Genomic DNA, 26,354 nt, shown 5'->3' on the forward strand with positions numbered 1-26,354 from the left:
CTTCTTCTGATACACACGGTCGTCCAGGACTTCTAAGTTTGTACAAACAGCCTGTAGTTTCAATTTTTTTATGTCAGTCGTAGATACATGTTCTGCTTGAAGGTCCCCCGAATCACAATCAAAAATGCCATCACACAACAGTTACAGATTCCGTTTTGCTCAATTCAAGAACACAAAACGCCTTCTCCACTGCAGATGCAGCCATTTTGCCTGACTAGCCACATGACACACGCGCTATTGTCGCTTGCCTCAGTAGCGGAACACAAACTTTATGAGTACATCTACCTCACAGTTTGCAGTTGTGGTCCTTGTCGTCGCCTGTTACTGTCTTACAGCATCTGGAAACTATACAGTGGTACCTCTGGATGCGAACAGGGTCCGTTCCGGAGCCCCGTTCGCATCCTGAAGCGAATGCAACCTGCGTCTGCACATCTGCGTGTGTGCGGATCGCAATTTGCCGCTTCCACGCATGCTTGTGACGTCATTTTGAGCGTCTGCGCATGCGCGAGCGGCGAAACCCGGAAGTAACATGCTTCGTTACTTCTGGGTCGCCGTGGAGCGCAACCCAAAAACATTCAACCCAAAGCTACTTCAACCCAAGGTATGACTGTACTTCATTATGAATCACCCTGTATAATAGTGTTTTAAATGCCTAGTGCGCACAGGGCCTCCGATCCTAGGAAACTTCATTTTAGGAACACAACACAGGGAACAATATTCTGTTGGGCAGGTGGGCAGCGAAGAGCCACAATTACTTGCTATGTTTGCTGAAACAGGTTGGTGTTTTTCCAGCCACAGCGAAGTCTTCCCCTGTGGTTCCACGAGGGCCACTTTCCCCCTTGAGGTTGGGGGGGTGGCAATGGGGGTGGGGGGGAAGCGTCCACCTGAAGCGTCCTATTTTTCCCTCCTGTCCTGCAGGATTGCAATCTTCCACCTCCTTCAGGTGTTGCCATTTGAACCAGCAGATCCAAACATTCTTTCAGCAAGTCCACCCAAGCATCCCCTCCTCCAGCGCCCCAGGGAGCGAGCAGGACTCTAAGCCCAGGCCTCCTCTCAACTCCTACTCACCGCGGTGAGCCTCTCCCCAAACCTAACCAGAAACGTCCCTTGCGAATGCGACCAGAGGCCATAGGCTTGTTTAGGCCAAGGGCATGTTCTCTCCCCCCCCCAGCTTGTGTGTTCATTTTGGCAGGCAGTCTCGGATACCGAACTTTAGGAGCCCTCAAAGCAGGGAGGCCATTTTGTAAAACACCATTTTTTATTTAAAAAAAAAAAGCTCTGTAACTGGAATGCATTTTGTAAACACCTGCAGATAGTTGCATGCTTTTATTTTTGTCGGTTGCACAACCACCTTCCGGCACTGTTTGCTTTGCTGTTGTTGTTGTTGCTGCTGCTATTGTTGCTTTTTGGCTCTAGTTTTCATTGTTGTGTGCAGGGAACTGGAGCTGTTGTACGGAAGCGGTGGGAAGGGGATACAGAGATAGGGGAGGGACCAGGTCAGGCCTCTGAAACCCCCTTGAGACATTGCCACCGCCAGCTTTTCAAAGGTTTAATGTGTGTTTCGGCTTTATTTTCCACACTGAGGTCTAGAAACTTTGAGACTGAGAAACTCAGATCTTCAGGATCTGAAGAGCAGCTGCTACTACGTTTGGCACAAGTATCATTATTGCGATTATTATTTTATTACCTCCTCTTCACCCTGAGTTCCCAGGGTGGGCTATGACAATTTATAACGCACCGTTAAAAAATAACATAAAACAACTTAAAATAACAAAAATAGGATGGGCTCCCAAAAGTTGCCGCATTCCATATTCCGCTGCACCCATAACCATGTTAATAGCTCATCATGAGTATTATATTTCCTTAGTATTTTAAGCATTATCTGGAGCTCACCTTCCCCTGGCCTGCCAAGATCCCTGTGGCCTTTTCACTAAAGACAGTGGTGTCCTGAAAAGCAGACTAGAGAGAGTTTGTTTTTCATTGGGCAGTGGCATCTCCTGTCCAGCATTTGAGCTCGTGACCCGAGACCCAAAGGGTTCTCGTACTGCGATCCTGCTGCCCAGCCTAATCCTCTCCCCTGCCCTCCCCTCAATTTCCTGCTCCTCGGGCCCATGCTCCCGTGCTTCTCTTTATGCTTTTGGACTTGACTGCCGGGTGATATCCGACGTCCTTTCTCATGCAGCTATTTCCTTCCCCCTTTCCTCCCTCCTTCCACTTTTCCCTACCTCAGACTCAATCTGGCACACAGCAGGAAGGCGCTGAGGAACTCGCGTATCGTCAGCCAGAAGGACGATGTCCACGTCTGCATCATGTGCCTCCGTGCCATCATGAATTACCAGGTGACCACGGGCGATGGGACGTTGGGGAGGTTTGTGCCCACAGAAACGGGTTTTTGCAGATTCTTGAAATGATGCAAAAACCTTCGGATCAGAGATGAAAGTGAGATGAACATATATATCTGGAGCCATGCTCCCTGCAACTCTCTGCCAAAAAATCCCCAAAGTATGGTGTCCAGCCTATTATGGTGTCCATATAATAATAATAGGGATGCGGGTGGCGCTGTGGGTTAAACCACAGAGCCTAGGACTTGCCGATCAGAAGGTTGTCGGTTCGTATCCCCGCGACGGGGTGAGCTCCCGTTGCTCGGTCCCTGCTCCTGCCAACCTAGCAGTTTGAAAGCACGTCAAAGTGCAAGTAGATAAATAGGTACTGCTCCAGCAGGAAGGTAAACAACGTTTCTGTGCGCTGCTCTGGTTGGCCAGAAGCGGCTTAGTCATGCTGGCCACAAGACCTGGAAGCTGTACGCCGGCTCCCTCGGCCAATAAAGCGAGATGAGCATCGCAACCCCAGAGTCGGCCACGACTGGACCTAATGGTCAGGGGTCCCTTTACCTTTATAATAATAATAAAATTTATTATTTATACCCTGCCCATCTGGCTGGGTTTCCCCAGCCACTCTGGGCGGCTCCCAACAGAATATTAAAAACACGATAAAACATCAAACATTTAAAACTTCTCTAAACAGGGCTGCTTTCAGATGTCTTCTAAAAGTCAGATAGTTGTTTATTTCCTTGAAATCTGACTGGAGGGCGTTCCACAGGAGGGGTGCCACTACTGAGAAGGCCCTCTGCCTGGTTCCCTGTAACTTCACTTCTCTCAGTGAGGGAACCGCCCTGGGAGCTGGACCTCAGTGTCCGGGTTGAACAGTGGGGGTGGAGACGCTCCTTCAGGTCCAAACGCAAAACTTTTGGCAGTGAGGGGAGCAGGGGGAAGTCACACGCATGGCCAATGTTCATATGACAAAGGCTCCTGCTTGAGAAAGAATCCAGTCCTTGACCCTCTGTGGAATGAGAGGAACCCTCTTCTCCCTCCCTTCAGTCACCATTCCCCAATTTCCTCTAGCTCAACTCGGATTGCTAACATCCTCTCTCACCTTTCCCTTAGTCCGGGTTCAGCCTCGTGATGAACCACCCAGCTTGTGTCAATGAGATCACACTGAGCCTCAACAACAAGAACCCCAGGTAAGGACTCAGAACTCTTTTTCCAGACATGTGTTTCTTCATTTCTGAAAAGAAAGATGCATAGCACTCAGGCCTATCTAGGGGTCGGAGCCTTCCAAACTGGGATGCCCTGTTCTCTAAATCCTAGGTAGGAGGTAGGATGTTTCATAGTGAAGGAATTGAACTCTCTTCACAATTGCTTCGCATGTTACAGTACACATGTTACAATTGCTTCACATGTTACAGTCCCACTGTTTCCTTTATGTTTGGATGCATTTAAAAGGACCCACACACAAAAAGATGGAAGGTATGCTATGGGGAGTTGAGAAAGGGTGTGGACAGCACAATTTTTTCCCATTCAAGAAGAGGATTTTTAAAAAACTGTGAATACCCTAGTACAGGGGTCAGCAAACTTTTACAGCAGGGGGCCGGTCCACTGTCCCTCAGACCTTGTGGGAGGCCGGACTGTATTTTGAAAAATAATAATGAACGAATTCCTATGCCCCACAAATAACCCAGAGATGCATTTAAAATAAAAGCACACATTCTACTCATGTAAAAACACCAGGCAGGCCCCACAAATAACCCAGAGATGCATTTTAAATAAAAGGACACATTCTACTCATGTAAAAACATGCTGATTCCCGGACCGTCTGTGGGCTGGATTTAGAAGGCGATTGGGCCGGATCCGACCCCCGGGCTTTAGTTTGCCTACCCATGCCTTAGTAGATGGCACTTGACAGTATATGCCTAACCTCAGAAAGTGTGGCCAAATACTCCTCGTTTTTATTAGCACTTATTAATGCCCAAGGGACGCGGGTGGCGCTGTGGGTAAAACCTCAGTGCCTAGTACTTGCCGATCGTATGGTCGGCGGTTCAAATCCCCGCAGCGGGGTGAGCTCCTGTCTTTTGGTCCCAGCTCCTGCCCACCTAGCAGTTCGAAAGCACCCCTAAGTGCAAGTAGATAAATAGGTACTGCTTTATAGCGGGAAGGTAAACGGCGTTTCCGTGTGCTGCGCTGGTGCTGGCTCGCCAGAGCAGCTTTGTCACGCTGGCCACGTGACCCGGAAGTGTCTCCGGACAGCACTGGCTCCCGGCCTCTTAAGTGAGATGAGCGCACAACCCTAGAGTCGGACACGACTGGCCCGTATGGGCAGGGGTACCTTTACCTCTTTATTAATGCCCAGGCTTTGCTTAATGGGAGAGATGCAGTTTGCCGTGTCTGGCTTGTCCCTTATCCCTGCTTTTCCCACCAAAGGAACCCTGAAAGGCTCAAGAAATGCCCACAAAAAGTAGCATGAGTTCTATTCTCCTACTGTCCGTCCCGCACACTCCCAGTTGTGGTTGCGGCCTGTGGCCTTCCTTGTTCCTTTTTCTATTAACTCTCCTCCCTAGTCAGCTGTTTCTCCTAACCCCCTTGCCATTCACCACCTGCTTTTCTTTATATAGCCCCAAAACATGCCCCCAAACCCATCACTTCCCTCATGTGGATGACAGAGGGAGGGAAAGGTAGCATAGTCCGAACCCTTGTGTAGCAGGCTGGACCCACCCACCAATTTGCCGCAGAAGATGTCCCCAGCAAGCAAGTTAATCCAGGAGGCTCAAGCTAGTCGGCCATGCTTCATGTTTCTGGAAATGGAAACCCTTGAACCCATCACCATCCCCACAAGCTGTCTCCCCCCCACTTGGGAGTTTCTCTTGAGCCATTTGCATCCATCACACCCTTCGGCCCCTTTTCAGGAACGATGACCCACTTGGGAGTCCTTCATCTCACTGCTTTCCTCCTCACAGGACTAAAGCTCTCGTCCTGGAGCTGTTGGCTGCTGTCTGCTTGGTCCGAGGGGGACACGACATCATCCTGGCTGCGTTTGACAATTTCAAAGAGGTTTGTAAGCTCCGTAACCCTTTCAACGGTGCTGGTTTCTGGCGTGCAACAAGATTGCAAGTCAATCAAATACAGTGGTACCTTGGTTCTCAAACGCCTTGGTACTCAAACAACTTGGAACCCAAACACTGCAAACCCAGAAGTATGTAAGTGTTCTGGTTTGCGAACTTTTTTTGGAAGCCAAACATGCTCCATTTTGAGTGTTACGTTTCTGATTCGAGTGCCACACTTCCATTTTGAGTGTTATGCTAGGTCTGTTTGTTTTTGCTATTTACTTTGCGTTTTTGTTTTTGCGGCTCTTTTTGTTTTTGTTTTTGTGAGGAACCCAGTTCAGCTACTGATTGATTGATTGATTGATTGTGTGATGGCAGTACATTGTTTATTGCTTTCATTTTATGGATCAACGGTCTCGTTAGATAGTAAAATCCATGTTAAATTTCTGTTTTAGGGGTTGTTTTTAAAAGTCTGGAACGGATTGATCCGTTTTGCCTAACTTTCTGTGGGAAAGCACACCTTGGTTTTGGAATGCTTTGGTTTTGGAACAGACTTCTGGAACGAATTAAGTTTGAGAACCAAGGTACCACTGTAGCCCAAAGTACATCCGTCCACTGGGTTTCTGCATGATTCACTGCTCAGGCTTTTGCCTCCTTCCAGTCGGCCTTTCCCACGGGATAGAAATTCCTGCATTGAGTTTTCATTCTGTGTGATTTGATCATTCAGCCGTTCCCAATGCATAAAGGCAGCCTGCCCTCAGAAGAAGTAGGCCCAGAACAGTGACCCATGCATGAACAGTGGTGCTTGAGCTCCTCTAAAGGTTGTGGGCAGTTCTTGCTTTTGTTTCTGTAAAGGTAGACCCTTTCAGGCAGAAGTGTTAGTTGTGTTTTCATATTTTGCTCAGGAATAAAGTGTGACTCACTCAGCAGTCAGAAGCTTGGGGAACATGTACAGAACCATGTGGGGCAAACACTGTGTTGTGGGGTGGCTTATCACTGATGGAAACTGGCTCCCCCTGCCCCATTTTATTCTAGATCCCTTTGCTGCTACTGCCTGCAATTTGTACCCCAGCCTTCTTCTTCTTCTTCTTTGGCGATCACTTGTAGCCGAGTAAGATTGTCTTCCATGAACACGGTCTTAACAGTGAGTCCATAAGTGACTGTGGAGGCCAATTCTTCCACGGTGGGGACATAGGTTTCCAGGCGGGAGTTGATCACTGTGAGGGTTTGCAAAGCATGCCTTCCTCTTAGCACGTTTCTCCCTTTCGTCCTGAGTTCGAGCATCTTCAAAGCCATGACAGCTTTGGTAAAGGCTGATCCAATTGGAGCGCTTGCAGGCCAGTGTTTCTCAGTTGTCGGTGTCTATACTACATTTTTTTAGATTGAGAGAGTCTTTGAACCTCTTTTGTTGACCACCGGCTTTAAGCTTTCCATTTTTAAGTTCAGAATATAGAATAGAGTACAGTGGTACCTCTGGTTATGTACTTAATTTGTTCCAGAGGTCCGTTCTTAACCTGAAACTGTTCTTAACCTGAAGCACCACTTTAGCTAATGGGGCCTCCCGCTGCTGCTGCCGTGTCGCTGGAGCACAATTTCTGTTCTCATCCTGAAGCAAAGTTCTTAACCCGAGGTACTATTTCTGGGTTAGCAGAGTCTGTAACCTGAAGCGTATGTAACCTGAAGCGTATGTAACCCCAGGTACCACTGTAGTTGCTTTGGAAGACGATGATCAGGCATCCGCACAACATTTCATGACCAGCCTTACATGACCTTGAATGCTAAGCACTTGATTTGTTATAAAGCTGAAATGGTCACATTTTCCATATTTTTCCATAAGTAAGGTGTGTGGCTTTGAAAGAGAGAGAGTGTGTTTACAATTGCTCAAACTTTGATGGCTGAATTCTCTCACAGTGCTGTAGTCTGTTCTGTATATGCACAGTAAGAACGAAAGCGCCTACTCCTTAGGGTCAAGCTAAATGTGATGTTAAATGTGATGTTAAATGTGATGTGCCGTTTTTAAAAATGCCAACCGCATCAGCTGGGGAGGAGTGATTAATGGCAGCAGAGGAGGTATGGAGAGGGTTTTAACCCATTCTTCTTGCTGTGCCAAAGCTTTTTGAAGGTGGTATTTACTTTGAGAGGAAATCCCTTCTTGGTGCCATTGGAGTAATCATAGAATTACAAAAAAAATTCCTTCCAGTAGCACCTTAAAGACCAACTAAGTTAGTTCTTGGTGTGAGCTTTCGTGTGCATGCACACTTCTTCAGATACCATAGAATTACAGTTGGAAGGGATCACGAGGGTCATCTAGTCCAGCCCCCTGCAGCACAGGAATGTGGCCCTTGAACCCACAAGCCAGAGATTTGAGAGTCTTATGCTCTGCCAACTGAACTAATGCAAATTCCACCTTAAGAAAAGGGATTTTCTTCCTCAGCGATACGGTTAGATCCCCTCTCCTCCATATTTGCTTTGATCCCACTAATAATCAGCAAAAAACACCCCTGCCCCGCCCCCCGCTGATGCAATTTCCATTAAAAACAGCAAAATCCTGCACTTTAAATGCAAATACAGCGTTTCCTGTAGTTTGGCTCTTAGTGAAGTTTAGTAAAGCCTCTGTAAGTATATTTTTTATTATTACAGTTTTTATTAAATTTCTGTTTTACATTTTAGAATATTCACTTAAACAGCCTTAACATATCAATGACTTCCCTTCCTCTCTTTCCATGGTTCATTTTGCACAGCCTAAATCCCTGCATATTTTATATAAGCTAAGCCTTTCAGTATTCCATTATAACATCCATCAAAACTTATTTACACCGTTGAATTTATCTTAACGCTGCCCATTAAGCCTTTTGTAAGTTTAGATGAGCTAAGTTAATAAATAGGGAATTGAAGGGAAACTTGCCTCTTTGGCGCTCATGCTGTTGCTGTAAACTGACACAGGGAGAGCTGACAAAGTGTCTGCTTAGGTTACACGGGATAAAATTTGCCCATGGAGCAGATTGGCTTGTGCCAAAGCTTTTGGATGGGAGGAAATGGAATCCTAGGTGCCAAACAAACAGGTGCAAGCCTGATCTGTCACTCCGGCACGGTTGGACAAATTGGACCTGTATTGGTGGTGGAAACCTGGGCACAGATTCTCTTTCTGCTTGAATATGTGGGATTATCCTCCATCTCCTCTCTCCTCCTTTCCTCTCCTCTCCTGCATGGCTTAATTGTCTGTAGTTTTTCAGAAATGACATGCATCATTACTTCTGCAGTTTTAAGGCCACTAACTCTGATCATTTAGCATTTGGCAAGTCAATTCCGCCACTAAGTTTTCTCTTCTGTGAGGTAGCGATACCTGGAGGGTGGGGAGGCGTAGATGTCTTAAGTTTGCCTTGCGGCAAAAACCTGAACGATGGCTACCAAACATTATTATTGTGGGATAGGCCTTTGTGAGGTAGGTGGGTGGCTCTTCCCCCCGTTTTACAGACTGGAAACGGAGGCTTCGCAATAGCAGGGTGGCCAGGGTTGTGTGCATCATCTGTGGCAGAAAATACAAAATTAAATTAGTCGTAAATTAAAGACCAGCTGTTTACCCACTGGATAGCACTCTTTATGGTGTGCCTGACCCATATCAAATAGCGCAGAAAAAAGGAGGGACACTTTTGCTTGTACAGTGGTACCTTGGGTTAAGAACTTAATTCGTTCTGGAGGTCCGTTCTTAACCTGAAACTGTTCTTAACCTGAAGCACCACTTTAGCTCATGGGGCCTCCTGCTGCTGCCGTGCGATTTCTGTTCTCATCCTGAAGCAAAGTTCTTAACCTGAGGTACTATTTCTGGGTTAGCGGAGTCTGTAACCTGAAGCGTCTGTAACCCGAGGTACCACTGTATATGCAATTCTTTCTCCTTTGTTGATCACTCATAGCCGAGTAAGATTGTCTTCCATGAATACGGTTTTAAAAGTGAGTCCGTAAGTGACAGTGGAAGCCAGTTCTGGATCCATACCTCCTTCCACAGTGGGGACATAGGTTTCCAGGTGGGAGTTGATCATGGTGAGGTTTTGCCAAGCGTGCCTTCCTCTTAGCACGTTTCTCCCTTTCGTCCTGCGTTTGAGCATCTTCAAAGCCCATGAAACCTTTGGGAAAGGCTGATCTCCAATTGGAGCTCTCGCAGGCCAGTGTTTCCCAGTTGTCAATGTTTGTACTACATTTTTTAAGATTTGCCTTGAGAGAGTCTTTAAACCTCTTTTGTTGACCACTGGCATTACGCTTTCCATTTTTAAGTTCAGAATAGACTAGTTGCTTTGGAAGACGATCATCAGGCATCCGCACAACATGACCAGTCCAACGAAGTTGATGTTGAAGAATCATTGCTTCGACACTGGCGATCTTTGCTTCTTCCAGTACACTGGCATTAGTTTTCCTGTCTTCCCAAGTGATGTGTAATTCTTTTCAGAGATGCAGGTGTCTCTGAAATATGCAATTATGCCTGCCCTAACTTAGTGTACTCCTAAAAGGGAAAAAACCCCAGCCTTTCATTGTCCTGCAGCTGTCCATTATTGGAGGGTGCATGAGTGAAATCTTAGCTACAGCTGAAGACGACATCCCCAATATTGCATAGCCAGAAATTGGAGATTGTTTACTCTGGGCTTTTATATCCCAGCACTGATCATACCAGGAGTAGAGAAACTCTGGCTGTGATGACGTGATTAGGTCCCAACTTCCATATTAAAGACCAACATTGGCCATGCTAGATGGGTGCTGCTGGGAGTTCAACCAGGTCTGGAGGGCTACAGTCCGACACCCCACCCCACCCCCTGCCCTGCCCTGATCTACAGACAGACAAATTTTGATGCCCCCCTCTCTCGCCCACACACCTTGCCCTGGCTGTCTTGAGTCCTTCACAGGTCATTGTGTCTCTCCATTCCTCCAGGGTAGAAGGCCCAGAGCTCCTTTAATCTCTTTTTTAACAACCTCTGAGCTGCTTGAGCATGTAAATATAAGTAAGTGCAGAGTGGCTCTTGCAGAAGGACAGTCCGTTCAAACGTGAAAGAATAGCCTGGCACAAGCTCAGAGAAAATGTGATTGCCTCCACCGCCATTGCGCCAACTTGGTACTTGCTCTCAAGGCATAACTGTGCAGTGTACTGATGATGGATGTTTTGTAAACGCGTGTCTGTCGATTTATGTGAGTGCGGAGGACTCTTGAGTCTGCGTGTGTCATTTGCAAGGAAGGATCAACATGTCAAACCCCCCTCTGCTCCATTTTTCTCTGCAGATAAGCTTCATGTATTATTATTACGGTATTTATTTAATTTATATACCACCATATACCCGGAGAACTCAAGGGGGTTCATAGAATAAAATCAAGATATATAAAACCACAAAATACATAATAAAAAGAAAAACAGCAACCCAATAGCCCACCTCCCAAAAAAACACAATTTAAAAGGGCATGGGATATGAATCAGATCAGTCAAAGGCCCAGCTAAAAAGGAACGTGTTTACCTGGTGCCTAAAGGTGTATAATGAAGGCGCCAGGCAAACGTCCCTGGGGAGAGCATCCCACAGATGGGGAGCCCCTGCAGAGAAGACCCCGTTCTCGTGAGGCCACCCTCCGGACCTCTCAAGGAGGAGGCACATGAACGAGGGCCTCAGAAGATGATCTCAGGGCCTGGGTAGGTTCATATGGAAAGAGGCGGTACTTGAGCTATTGCAGTCCTGAGCTATTTAAGGCTTTATAGGTCAAAACCAGCACTTTGAATTGGGCCCGGAATTCATGTAGTCTCCGAGACCAACTACAGGGGGAAACACTGTTAAAATCTGCTGTAGGAGAATCAGTGGCAGGTGGGGAAAGAATAAGGCACTCTTTCTTGCCCGGTGATATCTACACACACACCCTGAAAATGCTCCCCCACTTCCATATTACAGTTATGCAGTAAACCCTGTCTGGCAATCCCTCGTTTTCATTGTAAGTTGTAGTTCTTCCTGCAGCAATCCATGCTGGAATATCAAATACCTTCTCTGCTGATCCCTCACATTTGCTTCCCCCTAGAATAGCCTCCCCCAACCTTGGGTTTTCAGATGCTGGATGCTAGACTACAACCCACATCATCCTTAGTCCGTATGGCCAATGGTCAGAGATGATGGGAGTTCTAGTCCCACAGTATCTGGGGACTCGAGGCCGGGAAAGGCGGCCCTAGAGATGTGTGAATCTCTGAAATGGTGACCCAAGACCAATAATGCATGTTCAGGATTCTCCCGTTTATTCAGCCAGCAAGTGCCAGACTTTAAGGCTGGGCAACCCATTGCAGGAAAACCTTTGCTCAGGGCAATTGGCCTCCGAAGATGTCTTTGTACAACATGAAACCTCCTGGAATTCTGGGCAATCTGCCTGGCCCTAAAAGCCTTTGTCCCAGTTCTACAGAGAAAAGATGTGTTGGTCAGCAGAGAGAATATCAGTGCCAAGACCTATATAAACAGGCAAGGGGAACTTAAATCCAGTTTTTCAAGGAAAAAACCTTGCGTGTTCTAATGGGCAGTGTTCCAACTCACTTTTCCGGCAGCCTAGCATTTGAGAGGAAATCTCAGAATTCAGGTGGGTTGTCTTGGCCAGTGGACCAGCAAAACATCTGAAGGCTTTTTTTATTGATTTTTATCTTACCAGATGACATCAGGGTTTTTGCCACTGGCACAGTGAGATGTCTCTTTGTGCAAGCGACCTATCAGACAAGGTTGCAGCCTTGCTGAGTACCCTAAAAGCATATCAAATGGCCTCTTTTATCTTCCTCTTATCTCCAGATCAGTTAGGAAAATCAGGGAAGAGAACCATAATTTCCATCACTCCCAGATAGCCAACTTCATACTTTTAAGGCAATTTCAGACTTGCTCCTTGGGTCTTCTTCTACATACAGTGGTGCCCCGCAAGACGAATGCCTCGCAAAACGAAAAACTCGCAAGACGAAAGAGTTTTCCGTTTTTGAGTCGTTCCGCAAGACGAATTTCCCTATGGGCTTGCTTCGCAAGAAGAAAGCCCATAGGGAAATCTCCGGGGACCTCTTTTAAATGCTGGCGGTCGGGAGCAAAGCCTTTCGCCCCCCTCTGGCCTTCAGAAGAGGTCCAGGAAGGCCGCGGTGGGTGAAAGTCTTTGCTCCCCCCCACCTGCCTTCAAAAGCCGTCGGGATAGCGGAGAAACACGCTGCGCTTCTCCGCTATCCCGGGAAGGCAGGCGGGGGGGGAGCAAAGACTTTCGCCCACTGCCGGCCTTCAGAAGAGGTCCTGGACCTCTTCTGAAGGCCGGCGGGGGGCGAAAATCTTTGCTCCCCCCCGCCTGCCTTCCCGGGACAGCAGAGACTTCTTCGCTGTCCCGGGCGATCTTAAAATGCTGGCGGGCGGCAGTGAAGGCTTCACTTTTCTTCCCACTGCCAGCCTTCAGAACAGCCTTCTGAAGGCTGGCGGTGAGAAGAAAAGCCCTTGTCCCCCCCCCCCCAGCCTTCAGAAGAGGTCAAGGGACCGACTGTCCCCGGACCTGGTCTGAAGGCGGTTTCCATAGGAACGCATTGATTGATTTTCAATGCATTCCTATGGGAAACCGTGCTTCGCAAGACGAAAAATTCGCAAGAAGAAAAAACTTGCGGAACGAATTAATTTCGTCTTGCGAGGCACCACTGTACCTGAGGCTCCTAATGTGCCATCTGATTTCTTGATGCTCTGAAGTCAAAAACCTTCTAGACTTTGGTTGCCAAAGTTTGGTTGTCAAAGTTTGACTTAGCTGGAATATCTTGATAAGCTATGTGAAATTAATCTATTGGTCTAATTAAATTCTGATTAATAATAATAATAATAATTTATTTATACCCCGCCCATCTGGTAGGATTTCCCCAACCACTCTGGGCAGCTTCCCAAAGAATAATAATAATAATAATAATAATAATAATAATGTGATAAAACATCAAACGTTAAAAATCTCCATAAACAGATGTCTTCAGATGTCTTCTAAAAGTCAGATAGTTGTTTATTTCCTTGACATTTGATGGGAGGGCGTTCCACAGAGCAGGCGCCACTACTGAGAAGGCCCTCTGCCTGGTTCCCTGCAACCTCACTTCTTGCAGGGAGGGACAGAAGGTCCTCGGAGCTGGACCTCAGTGTCTGGGCTGAACGATGGGGGTGGAGAAGCTCATTCAGTTATACTGGGCTGAGGCCATTTAGGGCTTTAAAGGTCAGCACCAACACTTTGAATTGTGCTTGGAAACGTACTGGGAGCCAATGTAGGTCTTTCAAGACCGGTGTTATGTGGTCTTGGCAGCCGCTCCTAGTCACCAGTCTGGCTGCCGCATTCTGGATTAGTTCTGGTTTCTGTGTCACCTTCAAAGGTAGACCCAAGTAGAGCACATTGCAGTGGTCCAAGCGGGAGATAACCAGAGCATGCCCCATTCTGGCGAGAGTGCATGGGTGGGCAAATCTATGCCTAGTCCACGCAAGTAGTTTATGGCATTCAGGCTTGCAAACAGCGAAAATTCAACAAGCAGCAGAGGCCACTTCCGGCCAGAGATCAGCTGCGTTGCCCAAAGCGCATTTCTTTTGCGAAGTTTTAAAAACGCATGTGCTTTTAAATGTTGACATTGGTTTAGGACAGTCAGGCAGCTGCCGTGTATCCAGCGTGTGCTTGTAGCAAACTCTAGTAACGCTGCAATTTTATCTTGGGTGAAACAGTCATCCCCGTTGAGGGTTCAGAGTCACAGGTGGGAAGCGAGGGAAACGGAGTCAACAGCCTCCGGGAGAAACCCTCTCCTCTTTCCCCCGGCCCTACTGCCCTCCTCTATATCAAATATCCATCCCTACGCAGGGTCCACTGGCTGCATCAGCTGTAACTGGAGGAGTAACAACATCTTGGGCCAAGGGGAGAGCTTTGTATATATAAGCAGGGCTGTGTTAATGTCATACACAATGGCCTGCTTGTAGATTCCCCCCTCCCCATGCCTCCTTGCTCCCTTACACTTATGTGTGTATCTGCCAAACAAAACCAAGACCCCCCCCCCAATGTAATGCAGCCGCCCTAGGTAACCACATTTGGTTGCATTCGTCCCTTCCCTCTACCTGAAGTTTCTCTCCGTTACAGAATGTCGATGACAAGCTCCTTTTTCTGCTTCTATTGTTCTTGTAAGGTTGCATGAAATTTCATCAACAATACGGGTTTTTTAATGTTTGATTCCCCCCCCGCCTGTTTCACTTCCTTTCTCATTTTTTGAAAAAATATATACAGTAGTACCTCGGGTTACATACGCTTCAGGTTACAGACTCCGCTAACCCAGAAATAACACCTCGGGTTAAGAACTTTGCTTCAGGATGAGAACAGAACTCGACCGGCAGCGCCGACGCAGCAGCGGGAGGCCCCATTAGCTAAAGTGGTGCTTCAGGTTAAGAACAGTTTTAGGTTAAGAACGTAAGAACGGACCTCCGGAACAAATTAAGTACTTAACCCGAGGTACCACTGTATCTTTGAATGCTGTTAACGTATGAGAGAATGCGGAAGAGAGCAGTCTTTCTGTTTAAAGCAGGTTTGTGGAACCTTCAGCACTCTTAATGGTTTCTTCAAACTACAACTCCCATCATCCCTGTCCATTGGCCGTGCTGACTGGGGCTGATGGGAATTGGAGTCACCTGGAAGTGTGTTGCAGCCAGCGTAGGTTTCACATTTGTGCCTTAGGCCAAGCTAAATTAGAAGCAGAATAGGCATTCTGGTTATTATGTCTTGAATAGCTTTCATATATCCAGGCAGTTGAAAATATTTATATCCAGACTTTCCAGTCAGTCGCTCAAGGTGACTCACATTAAAACTGTAAAAACCCTTAAACGATGAAAAACAACAATAAAAAACCTGCATGTGTTAACCGAGGCCTAAGACAAATCACCCAGGGCTGGTTCCCAACAGCTATGCCTGTTAAACTGCCGCAGTTTCCCATCCCTCCCTCCTGAGGGAACCACAGTTAATGCGAAAGGGGGAAAGGATCTTTTACCATTCTCAGCTCCCTCATAAAACTGCTGCTCTCTTGAGGAAGCCATGACAGTGTTGGGACTGGCAGAGGTGAAGCAAGTGTTGGGAAGATGAGCTGGCGAGAAGTCGGGCTGGCCGGCTGAGAAAACGAGAAGCAAATGGGGGGGGGGTGTCGTGTAATGACAGTTTGGGTCTCACGCCTGCAATTTTTGCAGGCTGAGTCAATCAGGGCAGAACAAGAGAAGAAGAAGAAGAGTTTGGATTTGATATCCCGCTTTATCACTACCCAAAGGAGTCTCAAAGCGGCTAACATTCTCCTTTCCCTTCCTCCCCCACAGCAAACACTCTGTGAGGTGAGTGGGGCTGAGAGACTTCAGAGAAGTGTGACTAGCCCAAGGTCACCCAGCAGCTGCATGTGGAGCAGCGGAGACATGAACCCGGTCCCCCAGATTACGAGTCCACCGCTCTTAACCACTACACCACACTGGCTTCATAGGAGCTGGTGGCATCCTGTGGGCAAGTCCCCAAAGTCCTGTAGTAGCTGCAGCACCCAGCCATGGGTGGCACAGTTGCCTAAGCATAGCTGAGGGCAGTCTAGAATGCCCCCTTTTCTAGCAAGCTGACCTCTTGGTACCAAGAGTGGGATGATGTTGGATTTCTGTTTATGCCACTGTGCAGTTTTTGGAGTTTTTGGAGTCACAAGACTCTGTTTACATTCCAGACTGTTGGAAGTCTCACGGGAGATGGGAGACGGATGTTGTTGTTACTGGTTTCCTGTTTCTTTGTCTCAGTTGGTTCATTGACTCTCACAGAGAGACGATGTATATTCTTTTCTGTCTGCGTAGTTAGAAAGAAAACATAGTGATGTAGCTCATATATTTCTCGTCCTTCTGCTGCTGTCTGGATACTCTGCATAATGGGAACATGCCTGAAGCCTCATCAAAGGCTTAGGTCGTTAATCACCGTCGGAGGACACGAAAAATAGCTCGGCCGTATGGAGTTCCGGTAGATAACTGGGTCTGGCTGCCAGAGCCCTCTGTTGGACTCCCTAGGCATCCAGATTGACCAGTTGAAACTGTTATTTGTTAGCCCAAAAATGGAAAACAAGCAAGGTCCCAACCAAAGAAGAGTGGTAACTTAAGTTGACAGAATATGCACAACTTGTAGACTTAACATATAAAATAAGAGAAGAAAAACATACGTTTAGAGAAGATTGGAAAATGTTTATTGAATATATGGGAAATAACTGTGTACAGCTTAAAACGCTGGCAGCACGAAGATAAATTCAACAGTGTAAATAAGTTTTGATGGATGCAATAACGGAATACTGAATGGTTTAGTTTATGTAAAATATGCGGGGATTTATGATATGTAAAATGAACCATGGAAAGAGAAGAAGGGAAGTCATTGATATCTTAAGGATGTAAAAATGAGGACATTAAATTGTAAAACAGGAAATTTAATAAAAATTATATATATTTTAAAAAAGAAAGAAGCTTTGTAGTGCCAAGTAAGCCCTTGGCGCCAAACCAACCTGACTGCCTTTCTTTCCTTCCCTGCAGGTCTGCGGTGAGAAGAACCGCTTTGAGAAGCTGATGGAATATTTCCGAAATGAAGACTGCAACATTGATTTCATGGTAATGCAAAGGCTGAGAGCAAAGGTCACTGTTTAGCTTCTTGCCTACCAAGGGCTCTCCCTCCCTCCTCAAACATACCATCACAAATACAAAGGCATCAGGGATCTTTGAGGCTGGCGGTGGGCGAAAGCAGTGCTTCCCCCCACCGCCAGCCCTACAAGCTCGGGGGGCAGCGAGAAGGCTTTGCCCTGTTTCCCGACCTGCTCTTGAACGCACCCTGAACGCACCTTGTTTTTGAGGGGGAGAACAAGAAAAAAAAAATCCCCCCTATTCTCCCCCTCCTATGGTCCGGTGCGTCCAATAGAGCGAAAAATACGGTAGATGGGGTTCACATACGCACACACACACACACAGAGCCTTGCTGCCTTTCGCCTGATTTGCACACATCACTGAAATGTCGATTAAAAACAAAACATTAGCTTATCTTTTTTTTAGTTTACTTTGGTTTGCCACTCATGGATTGTTTGGAGGAAACAAGCCACGATCCCAGATTTGAATGCTGCAACAGTGCAGACAATGATATTCCAGTCTGGTATCGGGAATAGAAATGTCCCGATTATTCAGGCAGCATCTCCTGTCCTCAACCTTGCTGCGTCCTTGTTTTTGTCTTTTGAGCTAAAGGGAATGCGGTTGAGCAGCTGGAGCAGCCAAACAAACAGGCCAGACTCTTCCTTTTGCATTGTCCTTTGGGCCTGCTCCGCGTCATTGGTTATTATTGGCGGAGACAGAGAAACAAGGAAATTGGGACATCAGGGCATCGATAAGTTCTATGAGATAAAACAGAGCAGGGTGTGGATAAGGTTGTGTCCAGTTAAGTGCTACTAAGAGTAGACCCACTGAATGCACCTAGGTTAGTGCTGTCCATTAATTTCAATGGCTCTATTCTGAGTAGGATTATGGAGCCAACCCACAGCTACTGTTTGTGGTCGTATCTCAGACATCATCCCTGTTTTGTTGTGAGATGGCAAATATAACAACAACAACAACAATAAAAATAAAAATAAAAAAGGTAAAGGACCCCTGGCAGTTAGGTCCATTCGCGAACGACTCTGGGGTTGCGGTGCGCATCTCGCTTTACAGGCCGAGGGAGCCGGTGTTTGTCCACAGACAGTTTTTCCAGGTCATGTGGCCAGCATGACTAAGCCGCTTCTGGCGAACCAGAGCAGCGCATGGAAACGCCGTTTACCTTCCCACCAGAGCGGTATCTATTTATCTACTTGCACTTTGATGTGAGTTCAAACTGCTAGGTTGGCAGTAGCAGGGACCAAGGAACGGGAGCTCACCCCATTACAGGGATTTGAACTGCCGACTTTCTGATCAGCAAGCCCTAAGCTCAGTGGTTTAGACCACAACAGCACCCGCGTCCCTAACAATAATAAAAATAATTAATAATACCCCGCTCATCTGGCAGGGGTTCCCCAGCCACTCTGGGCGGCTCCCAACAAAATTTTTAAAACACAACAAAACATCAATCTTTAAAAACTTCTCTAAACAGGGCTGCCTTCAGATGTCTTCTAAAAGTCAGATAGTTGTTTATTTCCTTGACATCTGATGGGAGGGCGTTCCACAGGGCGGGCGCCACTACTGAGAAGGCCCTCTGCCTGGTTCCCTGTACCTCACTCCTCACAGGGAGGGAACCACCAGAAGGCCCTCAGCACTGGACCTCAGTGTTTGGGCTGAACGATGGGGGTGGAGACACTCTTTCAGGTATACTGGGCCGAGGCCATTTAGGGCTTTAAAGGTAGCACCAACCCTTTGAATTGTGCTCAGGAACGTACTAGGAGCCAATGTAGGTCTTTCAGGACAGCTACCCTTTTAAGGCTGTACTTTTGAGATGGTTTGGTTTATTGTTCAAGCTGAGAGCCAATTATGGCGGAACCAAACCTGCTTGAGCATTGCTGTATCAAAACTGAATATATAAAAAATGAAACGCAACCATAGAAAGTTGAAATTATAGCCTAATCAGCTGAATCATATCAATATAACAAGGAGCTATGGAGAAATTCCATATGATTATAAAAGCAGGTATTATATAATATGCTTTCTATTTATTAAAAAAAAATCCCAAAAAGCTAAGAGTGTATAATACAGTGGTACCTTGGAAGTCGAACTGAATCTGTTCTGGAAGTCCATTCGACTTCCAGAACGTTCGGAAACCAAGGCACAGCTTCCGATTGGCTGCAGGAAGTTCTTGCAGCCAACCAGAAGCCGCGTCAAACGTTTGGGTCCAAAGAACGTTTGCAAACCGGAACACTCATTTCTGGGTTTGCGGTGTTTGGGAGCCAAGATACAACTGTACTGTGGTTAAAACCAATATGTATCAACAGACACAGAAATGAATGGAAAAATGACAATGAAACCCTGTTAAAGCTCATTGGTGCCAGACTAGTCCTATCCATGAGAACCTAACCTGAAGAAAAGTGTAAAAAGAGGTACCCAGTTCCCAAAGGTAATGTGCTCTCCTTTCCTTCCCAAAAAATCTAGGTTGCTTGCATGCAGTTCATCAATATTGTGGTCCACTCTGTGGAGAACATGAATTTCCGGGTCTTCCTGCAATATGAGTTCACACAGTTGGGACTGGATGATTACCTAGAGGTAAGAGGGATGTAACAAAAGCCTGATTGTGGGTGGGTGTCTATTGATGGTGGTTAATTTAATGCATTTTTTCATTTGCAACCTTCTTAGTGATTCTGAGATGCCTTTCCATCTCTGTGATGTGGGTTTTCTGAATCACAAAAGTTTCTGTATACACTGGTACCTCGGTTTTTGAACGTCATCTGTTCTGGAAGACCGTTCGACTTCAGAAACTGAAGCATTTACTTACGGAAACATTTACGGAAAACTCAATACGGAAGCCGCATAGCATGTTCAACTTCCGAAAAGCATTCCAAAACTGAAGCATTTACTTCCTGGTTTTCGGCATTCGAAAACCCAAACGTTTGACTTCCAAGTTCGAAAACCGAGGTACCACTGTACTTGCCTAAATATTTGAGATTCGATTTAACATGTTTGTTTGATTTGCTATATACAGTCAAACCTCAGTTGTCAGATGTAATCCATTCCGAAAGCCCGTTCGGCGTCCAAAATGTTTGACAACCAAGGCGCGGCTTCTGATTGGTTGCAGACGCTTCCTGCACTCAAGCGGAAGCTGTGTTGGATGTTTGGCTTCCGAAAAACATTCAGAAACCAGAGCATTTACTTCCAAATTTTTGACTTTCGGGAGCTGAAACGTTCCAAAACGGAGGTGTTTGGGATATGAGGTTTGACTGTACCAAACTAAACTAATAGTAATAATAATGACATGCTAATATTAATTTTACACGACGTGCTAATATCCCAAAAAGTTTTCTAAGAAACAGAAATAGACAGCCTGAGAATGGAATGGCTTCACTTCGGATTAGACCAGGCTCAATTGAGCCTGCAGTCTATTCACCATCATTCAAGTTTGAATTAGTACCCTCTGGCCAACACAGTGAAAAAGTCAAAACAGCTCCCTTTTCTGGCAAGGTGTCCTTTTGGCACAGAGAATTAAGATGACTGGGTCTGGCTGCCAAAGTCCTCAATTTGGCAACCCCACCTCACTTTAAGCATTGATTGCCATTTTTATTTCAGATTGGACTGGCATAGGATTTGTGCCATTTGCTCAATTTGACCTGTATAACTCCGCCTCCGCCCCCGTATATTAATGTGTAGAAAGAATACCTTTCTAAAAATGGGGAGAAAGTATGTGTGATACACACTTTTATGACACATATGAACAGGACTTGGAATTTTTGTTACCTACCTTTTAACGAGGTCTACGGCAATGTTATTTCATAGGAGATTTTGTGAGAATTGGAAGCTGCCTTGAAGTGTCGTTGACTTAGGGTAGAAACGGATGAAATAGAAAACAACAATTGTAGGATGAGTTAGCCTCCCAAATAATTTAGCCCCAACTTGTGCCAAACCTACAGGTCCCAATTTAAAGAAGAATGGCAGCTTAAGTTGACAGAATATGCGCAGCTTGCAGACTTAGCATATAGAATAAGAGAACAAGAAGAACATACATTTAAAGAAGATTGGAAAATGTTTATTGAATTTATGGGAAATAATTGTGTACAGCAGGAAACGCTGGCAGCGTTAAGACAAAGTCAACAGTGTAAACAAGTTTTGATGGATGCAATAATAGAATACTGAATGGTACAGTTTTTGTAAAAGATGCAGGGATTTATTATATGTAAAGTGAACCGTGGAAAGAGAAGAAGGGAAGTCATTGATATCATAAGGATGTAAAATGAGTATTTTAAATTGTAAAACAGAAAATGTAAGAAAAAATATATAAGGTCATACCTTGGATCCCAAACGCCTTGGTACTTGGACGTTTTTGGCTCCAGAACGCTGCAAACCCGGAAGTGATTGTTCTAGTTTGCAAATGTTCTTTGGAACCCAAATGTCCAATGGGGCTTCTGCGGGTTCCGATTGGCTACGGAGCTTCCTGCAACCAATTGGAAGCTGCGCTTTGGTTTCCAAACGCTTTGGAAGTCGAACAAACTTCTGGAACAGATTCCAAGGTACGACTGTATATATTTTTAAAAGGTCTGGCTGCACCATTCAGACACACCAATTCTTGTCTTGCCTGAATCCCCTTGTGGCAGTGCTTGAAACAGGCCGCCTCCTTCCTTCTGCATTGCATAGCCAAGCCCATCCATAGCTTTAAATGCCACACTTTTCCTCTATCGCCTCAACAGAAGCTGCGCTATTCGGAGAGCGACAAGCTGCAGGTGCAAATCCAAGCCTACCTGGACAACATATTTGATGTGGGCGCCCTGCTGGAGGACACCGAAACCAAAAACGCTGTCCTGGAGCATGTGGAGGACTTGCAGGAGGAAGTTGGACAGGTGGGGAGGGCTGGCTAAGTTCTCTGGGGTTGATGTACCTAAGCTGCACTGGGGGGCAGTGGCTTGGCAAATGAAAAAGACCCTCCCCACTCACTAGGTCACACAAAAATGGGGAAAGGGCTCAAGGCTGCCTGGGTCCCATTGCTGAAATCTGTATGCACAAAAGGGATGCGGGTGGCGCTGTGGTCTAAACCACTGAGCCTCTTGGGCTTGCCGATCAGAAGGTCGGCAGTTCGAATCCCTGCGACGGGGTGAGCTCCCGTTGCTCTGTCCCAGCTCCTGCCAACCTAGCAGTTCGAAAGCACACCAGTGCAAGTAGATTAATAGGTACCACTATGGTGGGAAGGTAAACGGCATTTCCATGCGCTCTGGTCCCATTGCACCAGAAGCGGTTTAGGTCTGCTGGCCACACGACCTGGAAAACTGTCTGTGGACAAACCCAGGCTCCCTCGGACTGAAAGTGAGATGAGCACCACAACCCCAGAGTCGCCTTTGACTGGACTTTTACAACAACACCCCCCGCTAACCTTTTGTTTGGGGGGCAGTTGGCTGTTCGACCCCCTTCCGTAGCATGTTTCTCGCCAGCTCCTTCTTTTCCCTGTCGCATATCCTGCCCTCCTGCGATACACTTGCCCATGCATTGTTTCTCTTTGCAGCTGGCAGAAAAACTCCAGGATGCCGAGAATGAATCCATGGCCAAAGTCGCAGAGTTGGAGAAGCAGCTGTGCCAGTCGCGCCGCGAGGTGGAGGCCCTGAGAGCACGGACCACAGGCAATGAGCAGGTATGCGCAGCAAGCTGCAGGAGACGGGGATTGTTGGAACCGGTTCCCCAAAAGAAACGCTTGGGGCGCCTTGCCAGTTCGAACCAAAGCTTGATCTAGTAATAATAATACAGTGGTGCCTCGCAAGACGAAATTAATCCGTTCCGTGAGGCTCTTCGTATAGCGGTTTTTTTGTCTTGCGAAGCAAGCCCATTGACAGCTTAGCGGATTAGCGCTATTAGCGGTTTAGTGGCTTTTAGCGATCAGCTGTTAAGTGGCTTATCAGCGGATCAGCTGATAAGCGGCTTAGCGGCTTAGGAAAGGGGGGGGAGGGGAAAAACCCGCAGGAACTCGCAAGACATTTTCGTCTTGCGAAGCAAGCCCATAGGGAAATTCGTTTTGCGAAGCGCCTCCAAAACGGAAACCCTTTCGTCTAGCGGGTTTTCCGTCTTGCGAGGCGCTCGTCTTGCGGGGCACCACTGTAACAATAACAATAACAATAACAATAATTATATACCGCCCTATACCCGGGGATCTCAGGGTGGTTCACAGAATAAAATCAGGATATAAAACCACAAAATACATAATAAAAAAACAACCACCACCACAAAAAACACATTTTAAAAGGGCATAGGATGTCAATCAGATCAGCCAAAAGCCTGGTTAAAAAGGAACGTTTTTGCCTGGTCCCTAAAGTTGTATAATGAAGGTGCCAGGCGAATTTCCCTGGTGAGAGCATTCCACAAATGGGGAGCCACTGCAGAGAAGGCCCCGTTCTCGTGTTGCCACCCTCCGGACCTCTCGAGGAGGAGGCACACAAAGGAGGGCCTCAGAAGATGATCTCAGGGTCCGGGTAGGTTCATAGGGAAAGAGGCGGTCCTTGAGGTATTGCGGTCCTGAGTACAGTATCCTGTTTCGAATAGTGGACTGCTGAAAATGCTGTCAGTCAGTGGGGGCAACATTGAGTCAGTGGTGTGACTCGGTGGAAGGTGGGTTCCTATGTTCCTAATTGGAATTAGCTCTTAGGTGAGTGGCAGGCAGCATGAATCCTAGAGTAAAGGTGAGGAACCTTTTTTTCTGTTGAGGGCAGCACTCCCTTGAGTGTGTGGTAATTCTGATGGAGCTGCGTATTGGTGTTTGGTGAGGCCATACTCCTTTCTCCTTTCTTTCCAGCAACCTCTCTCTCTCTCTCTCTCTCTCTCTCTCTCTCTCTCTTATATGGTTGGTGGGGTTTTTTCCCCTCTTGCTTTTTTTATTTGGGGCTGGAGCGGGAGGTGTGGCAGAGAGGTGTGCTTTCTCAATAAGCTTTTTAAAAGCTTTTTAAAAGCTTACTGGGAAATGATATATAATGAATTGAAAAATAATGTTTAAAAACAAACAAACCCAGAAGCTTTCCTTTTGGGAATTATAGGGACCGAATTTCCCAAAGTGTATAGAAATTTATTCCTTTATGCGACTACAGCAGCAATAATGTTACTTGCCCAAAAACGGAAAGAAGAAGAAATTGCAGCGAAAGAAGAATGGATACAAAAACTTATGGGCTATGCATATGTGGCGAAACTTAACAGAAAAATAAGAAATCAAGATAACAAAATGTTTATAAAAGAATGGAAATGGTTTATGGGATATTTACAAACAAACTGTGAACAGATAAGAACATTGGCAGGATTATTGTAATAACCTACAGCTTTATAAGAGATGAATAAATGATAAAATTATTTTTAATATTTTCTGCATATTCCAAATTAAGGAACCGCAGAAAGAGGGGGAAGGAAGTCGAGTTTTGAAATGTTAAAATGATTGTAAAATTTTTCAAATGTATAAAACTGAAAGTCATAAAATATTTTTAGAGAGAGAGAGAGAGAGAGAGAGAGAGAGAGAGAGAGAGAGAGAGAGAGAGGTGTGCTTTCTAAGTTTTCTGCCCATACCTCATGATTTTTAATATTGTCTTTCTCGGAACAGGATAGGACAAACAGTTCAAGGAGTCCCTCTTTGCTACAAATGCCACAGCCTCAGGGGTCTCTGCAGTACCCTGCCTTGGAGCGCAAACTGGAGGAACTCGAAGACAAGGGGCTAATCCGGATTCTGCGTGGACCTGACGGTGATGTCATCGTTGGCATTGAGGTCATCCCGGTCATTGTGGAAGCCTCAGGAGCCTCTTCAGTTACCATTGATGCACCTTCATCAACCAGCACAGGTATGTAGAGCAAACAATATGCCCATTTTGTGGCAGAAACAAAAGGTGTTGTCCAGTCCTTCTTTTGCTGGGCTCTACCACATTGAATGGGACACGGGTGGCACTTTGGGTTAAACCACTAAGCCTCTTGGGCTTGCTGATCAGAAGGTCAGTGGTTCGAATCCCCGCGATGGGGTGAGCTCCCATTGCTCTGTCCCAGCTCCTGCCAACCTAGCAGTTTGAAAGCACACCAGTGCAAGTAGATAAATAGGTACCGCTGCGGTGGGAAGGTAAATGGCGTTTCTGTGCGCTTTGGCTTCCGTCAGGGTGTTCTGTTGCATCAGAAGTGTTTTAGTCATGCTGGCCACATGACCCAGAAAGCTGTCTGTGGACAAACGCCAGATCCCTCGGCCTGAAAGCGAGATGACATTTGAAGGCAGCCCTGTTTAGGGAAGCTTTTAATGTTTAACAGACCTCTGTATTTTGAAACTTTGTTGGAAGCCTCCCAGAGTGGCTGGGGAAACCCAGCCAGATGGGCGGGGTATAAATAATAAATTATTATTATTATTATTATTATTATTATTATTATTATTACTATTACTATTACTATTAGCTCCGCAACCCCATAGTCGCCTTTGACTGAACTTAACCATCCAGGGGTCCGTTACCTTTTTACCTTTAGCTTAAATAAATAAAGATGTGCTTCTTTTCCTTTCCAGATTTCCCTTCGCCGTCTATATCTCCTGTTCCTCCTCCTGCTCCTGAAATCCCACCAGCCCCGCCCCTGCCTTTCACCAAGGACAGCAGCTCCCTGGTTCCTTCATCCTCTCAAGAGGAAGCTCCTCCTCTTCCCCCTCCAGCTCCGCCCCTTCCGGGGACCAGTGTCCCTCCCCCTGCCCCGCCCCTTCCTGTAGCAGGAACTACAGCTCCTCCTCCTCCACCACCGCCACCCCTCCTGCCAGCGGACGGTCCGGTTCCTCCTCCTCCTCCCCCTCCACCGATGGCTGATGGTTCAAATCTCCCAGGAGTGACAGTAACCCCAGGTGAGCTCAGTCGGTAGAGCGTGAGACTCTTAATCTCCGGGTCATGGGTTCAAGCCCTACATTGGGGTAAAGATTCCTGAATTGCTGGGCATTGTTCTAGATGTCCCTTGTGGTTCCTTCCAATTCTATGAATTCATTGTGAGCCAAAATCAGAAGAATATTTATTTGCATCAGCCACAAGCCATCCCAATAAAATAAAACAATAAAATAAAATGTACTGAAGATAGAGTTAAGTAGAGTTAAGTATAGAGTTAAGTATAGAGAAGATAGAGTTAAGATAGAGTTAAGTATAAACTTAACTAGAGAAGAGACATTTGGGGGGCTTACGTCTATACTCAAATAATAGATCTTATTCTAACTGCCCCAGCTAAAAACCTTGCAGTTTTTGTTGTCACTTGATGATCATCTTGATCTGCTAAAGGAAAGGACATAGCAGCACTGGTTGAGCGACCCAGCATGGACAATAAGAGACGGGTAATAACCTCACTCCTCAATTTTTTGTCAA

General features: G+C 46.3%; 1 protein-coding gene and 1 long non-coding RNA gene across 8 annotated transcripts in view; one reads left to right on the forward strand and one right to left on the reverse strand.

Moving 5' to 3' along the window:
* Positions 1–26,354, reverse strand: part of LOC309354399 — a 266,088-nt gene that overhangs the window by 83,697 nt on the left and 156,037 nt on the right. The gene's annotated exons all lie outside the window — the stretch shown is intronic.
* The window catches only part of FMNL1 (formin like 1), a 105,692-nt gene that overhangs the window by 61,090 nt on the left and 18,248 nt on the right, over positions 1–26,354 (forward strand). For 2 of the 7 annotated variants that reach the window (XM_081883836.1, XM_081883837.1), the window contains exons 7-16: positions 944–1,072; positions 2,231–2,339; positions 3,444–3,520; positions 5,291–5,384; positions 16,918–16,992; positions 19,477–19,587; positions 21,720–21,869; positions 22,526–22,651; positions 24,593–24,827; positions 25,526–25,849. In XM_081883836.1, the coding sequence (XP_081739962.1) occupies positions 944–1,072; positions 2,231–2,339; positions 3,444–3,520; positions 5,291–5,384; positions 16,918–16,992; positions 19,477–19,587; positions 21,720–21,869; positions 22,526–22,651; positions 24,593–24,827; positions 25,526–25,849 (1,430 nt within the window). Of the gene's footprint in view, positions 1–918; positions 1,073–2,230; positions 2,340–3,443; positions 3,521–5,290; positions 5,385–16,917; positions 16,993–19,476; positions 19,588–21,719; positions 21,870–22,525; positions 22,652–24,592; positions 24,828–25,525; positions 25,850–26,354 lie in introns of all 7 variants that reach the window. The other 5 variants (XM_081883838.1, XM_081883841.1, XM_081883842.1 and 2 more) reach the window with 4 other exon arrangements.

Source organism: Podarcis melisellensis, assembly GCF_964234715.1.
Source record: "Podarcis melisellensis genome assembly, chromosome: 13".
Classification (NCBI taxonomy): Eukaryota; Metazoa; Chordata; class Lepidosauria; order Squamata; family Lacertidae; genus Podarcis; species Podarcis melisellensis.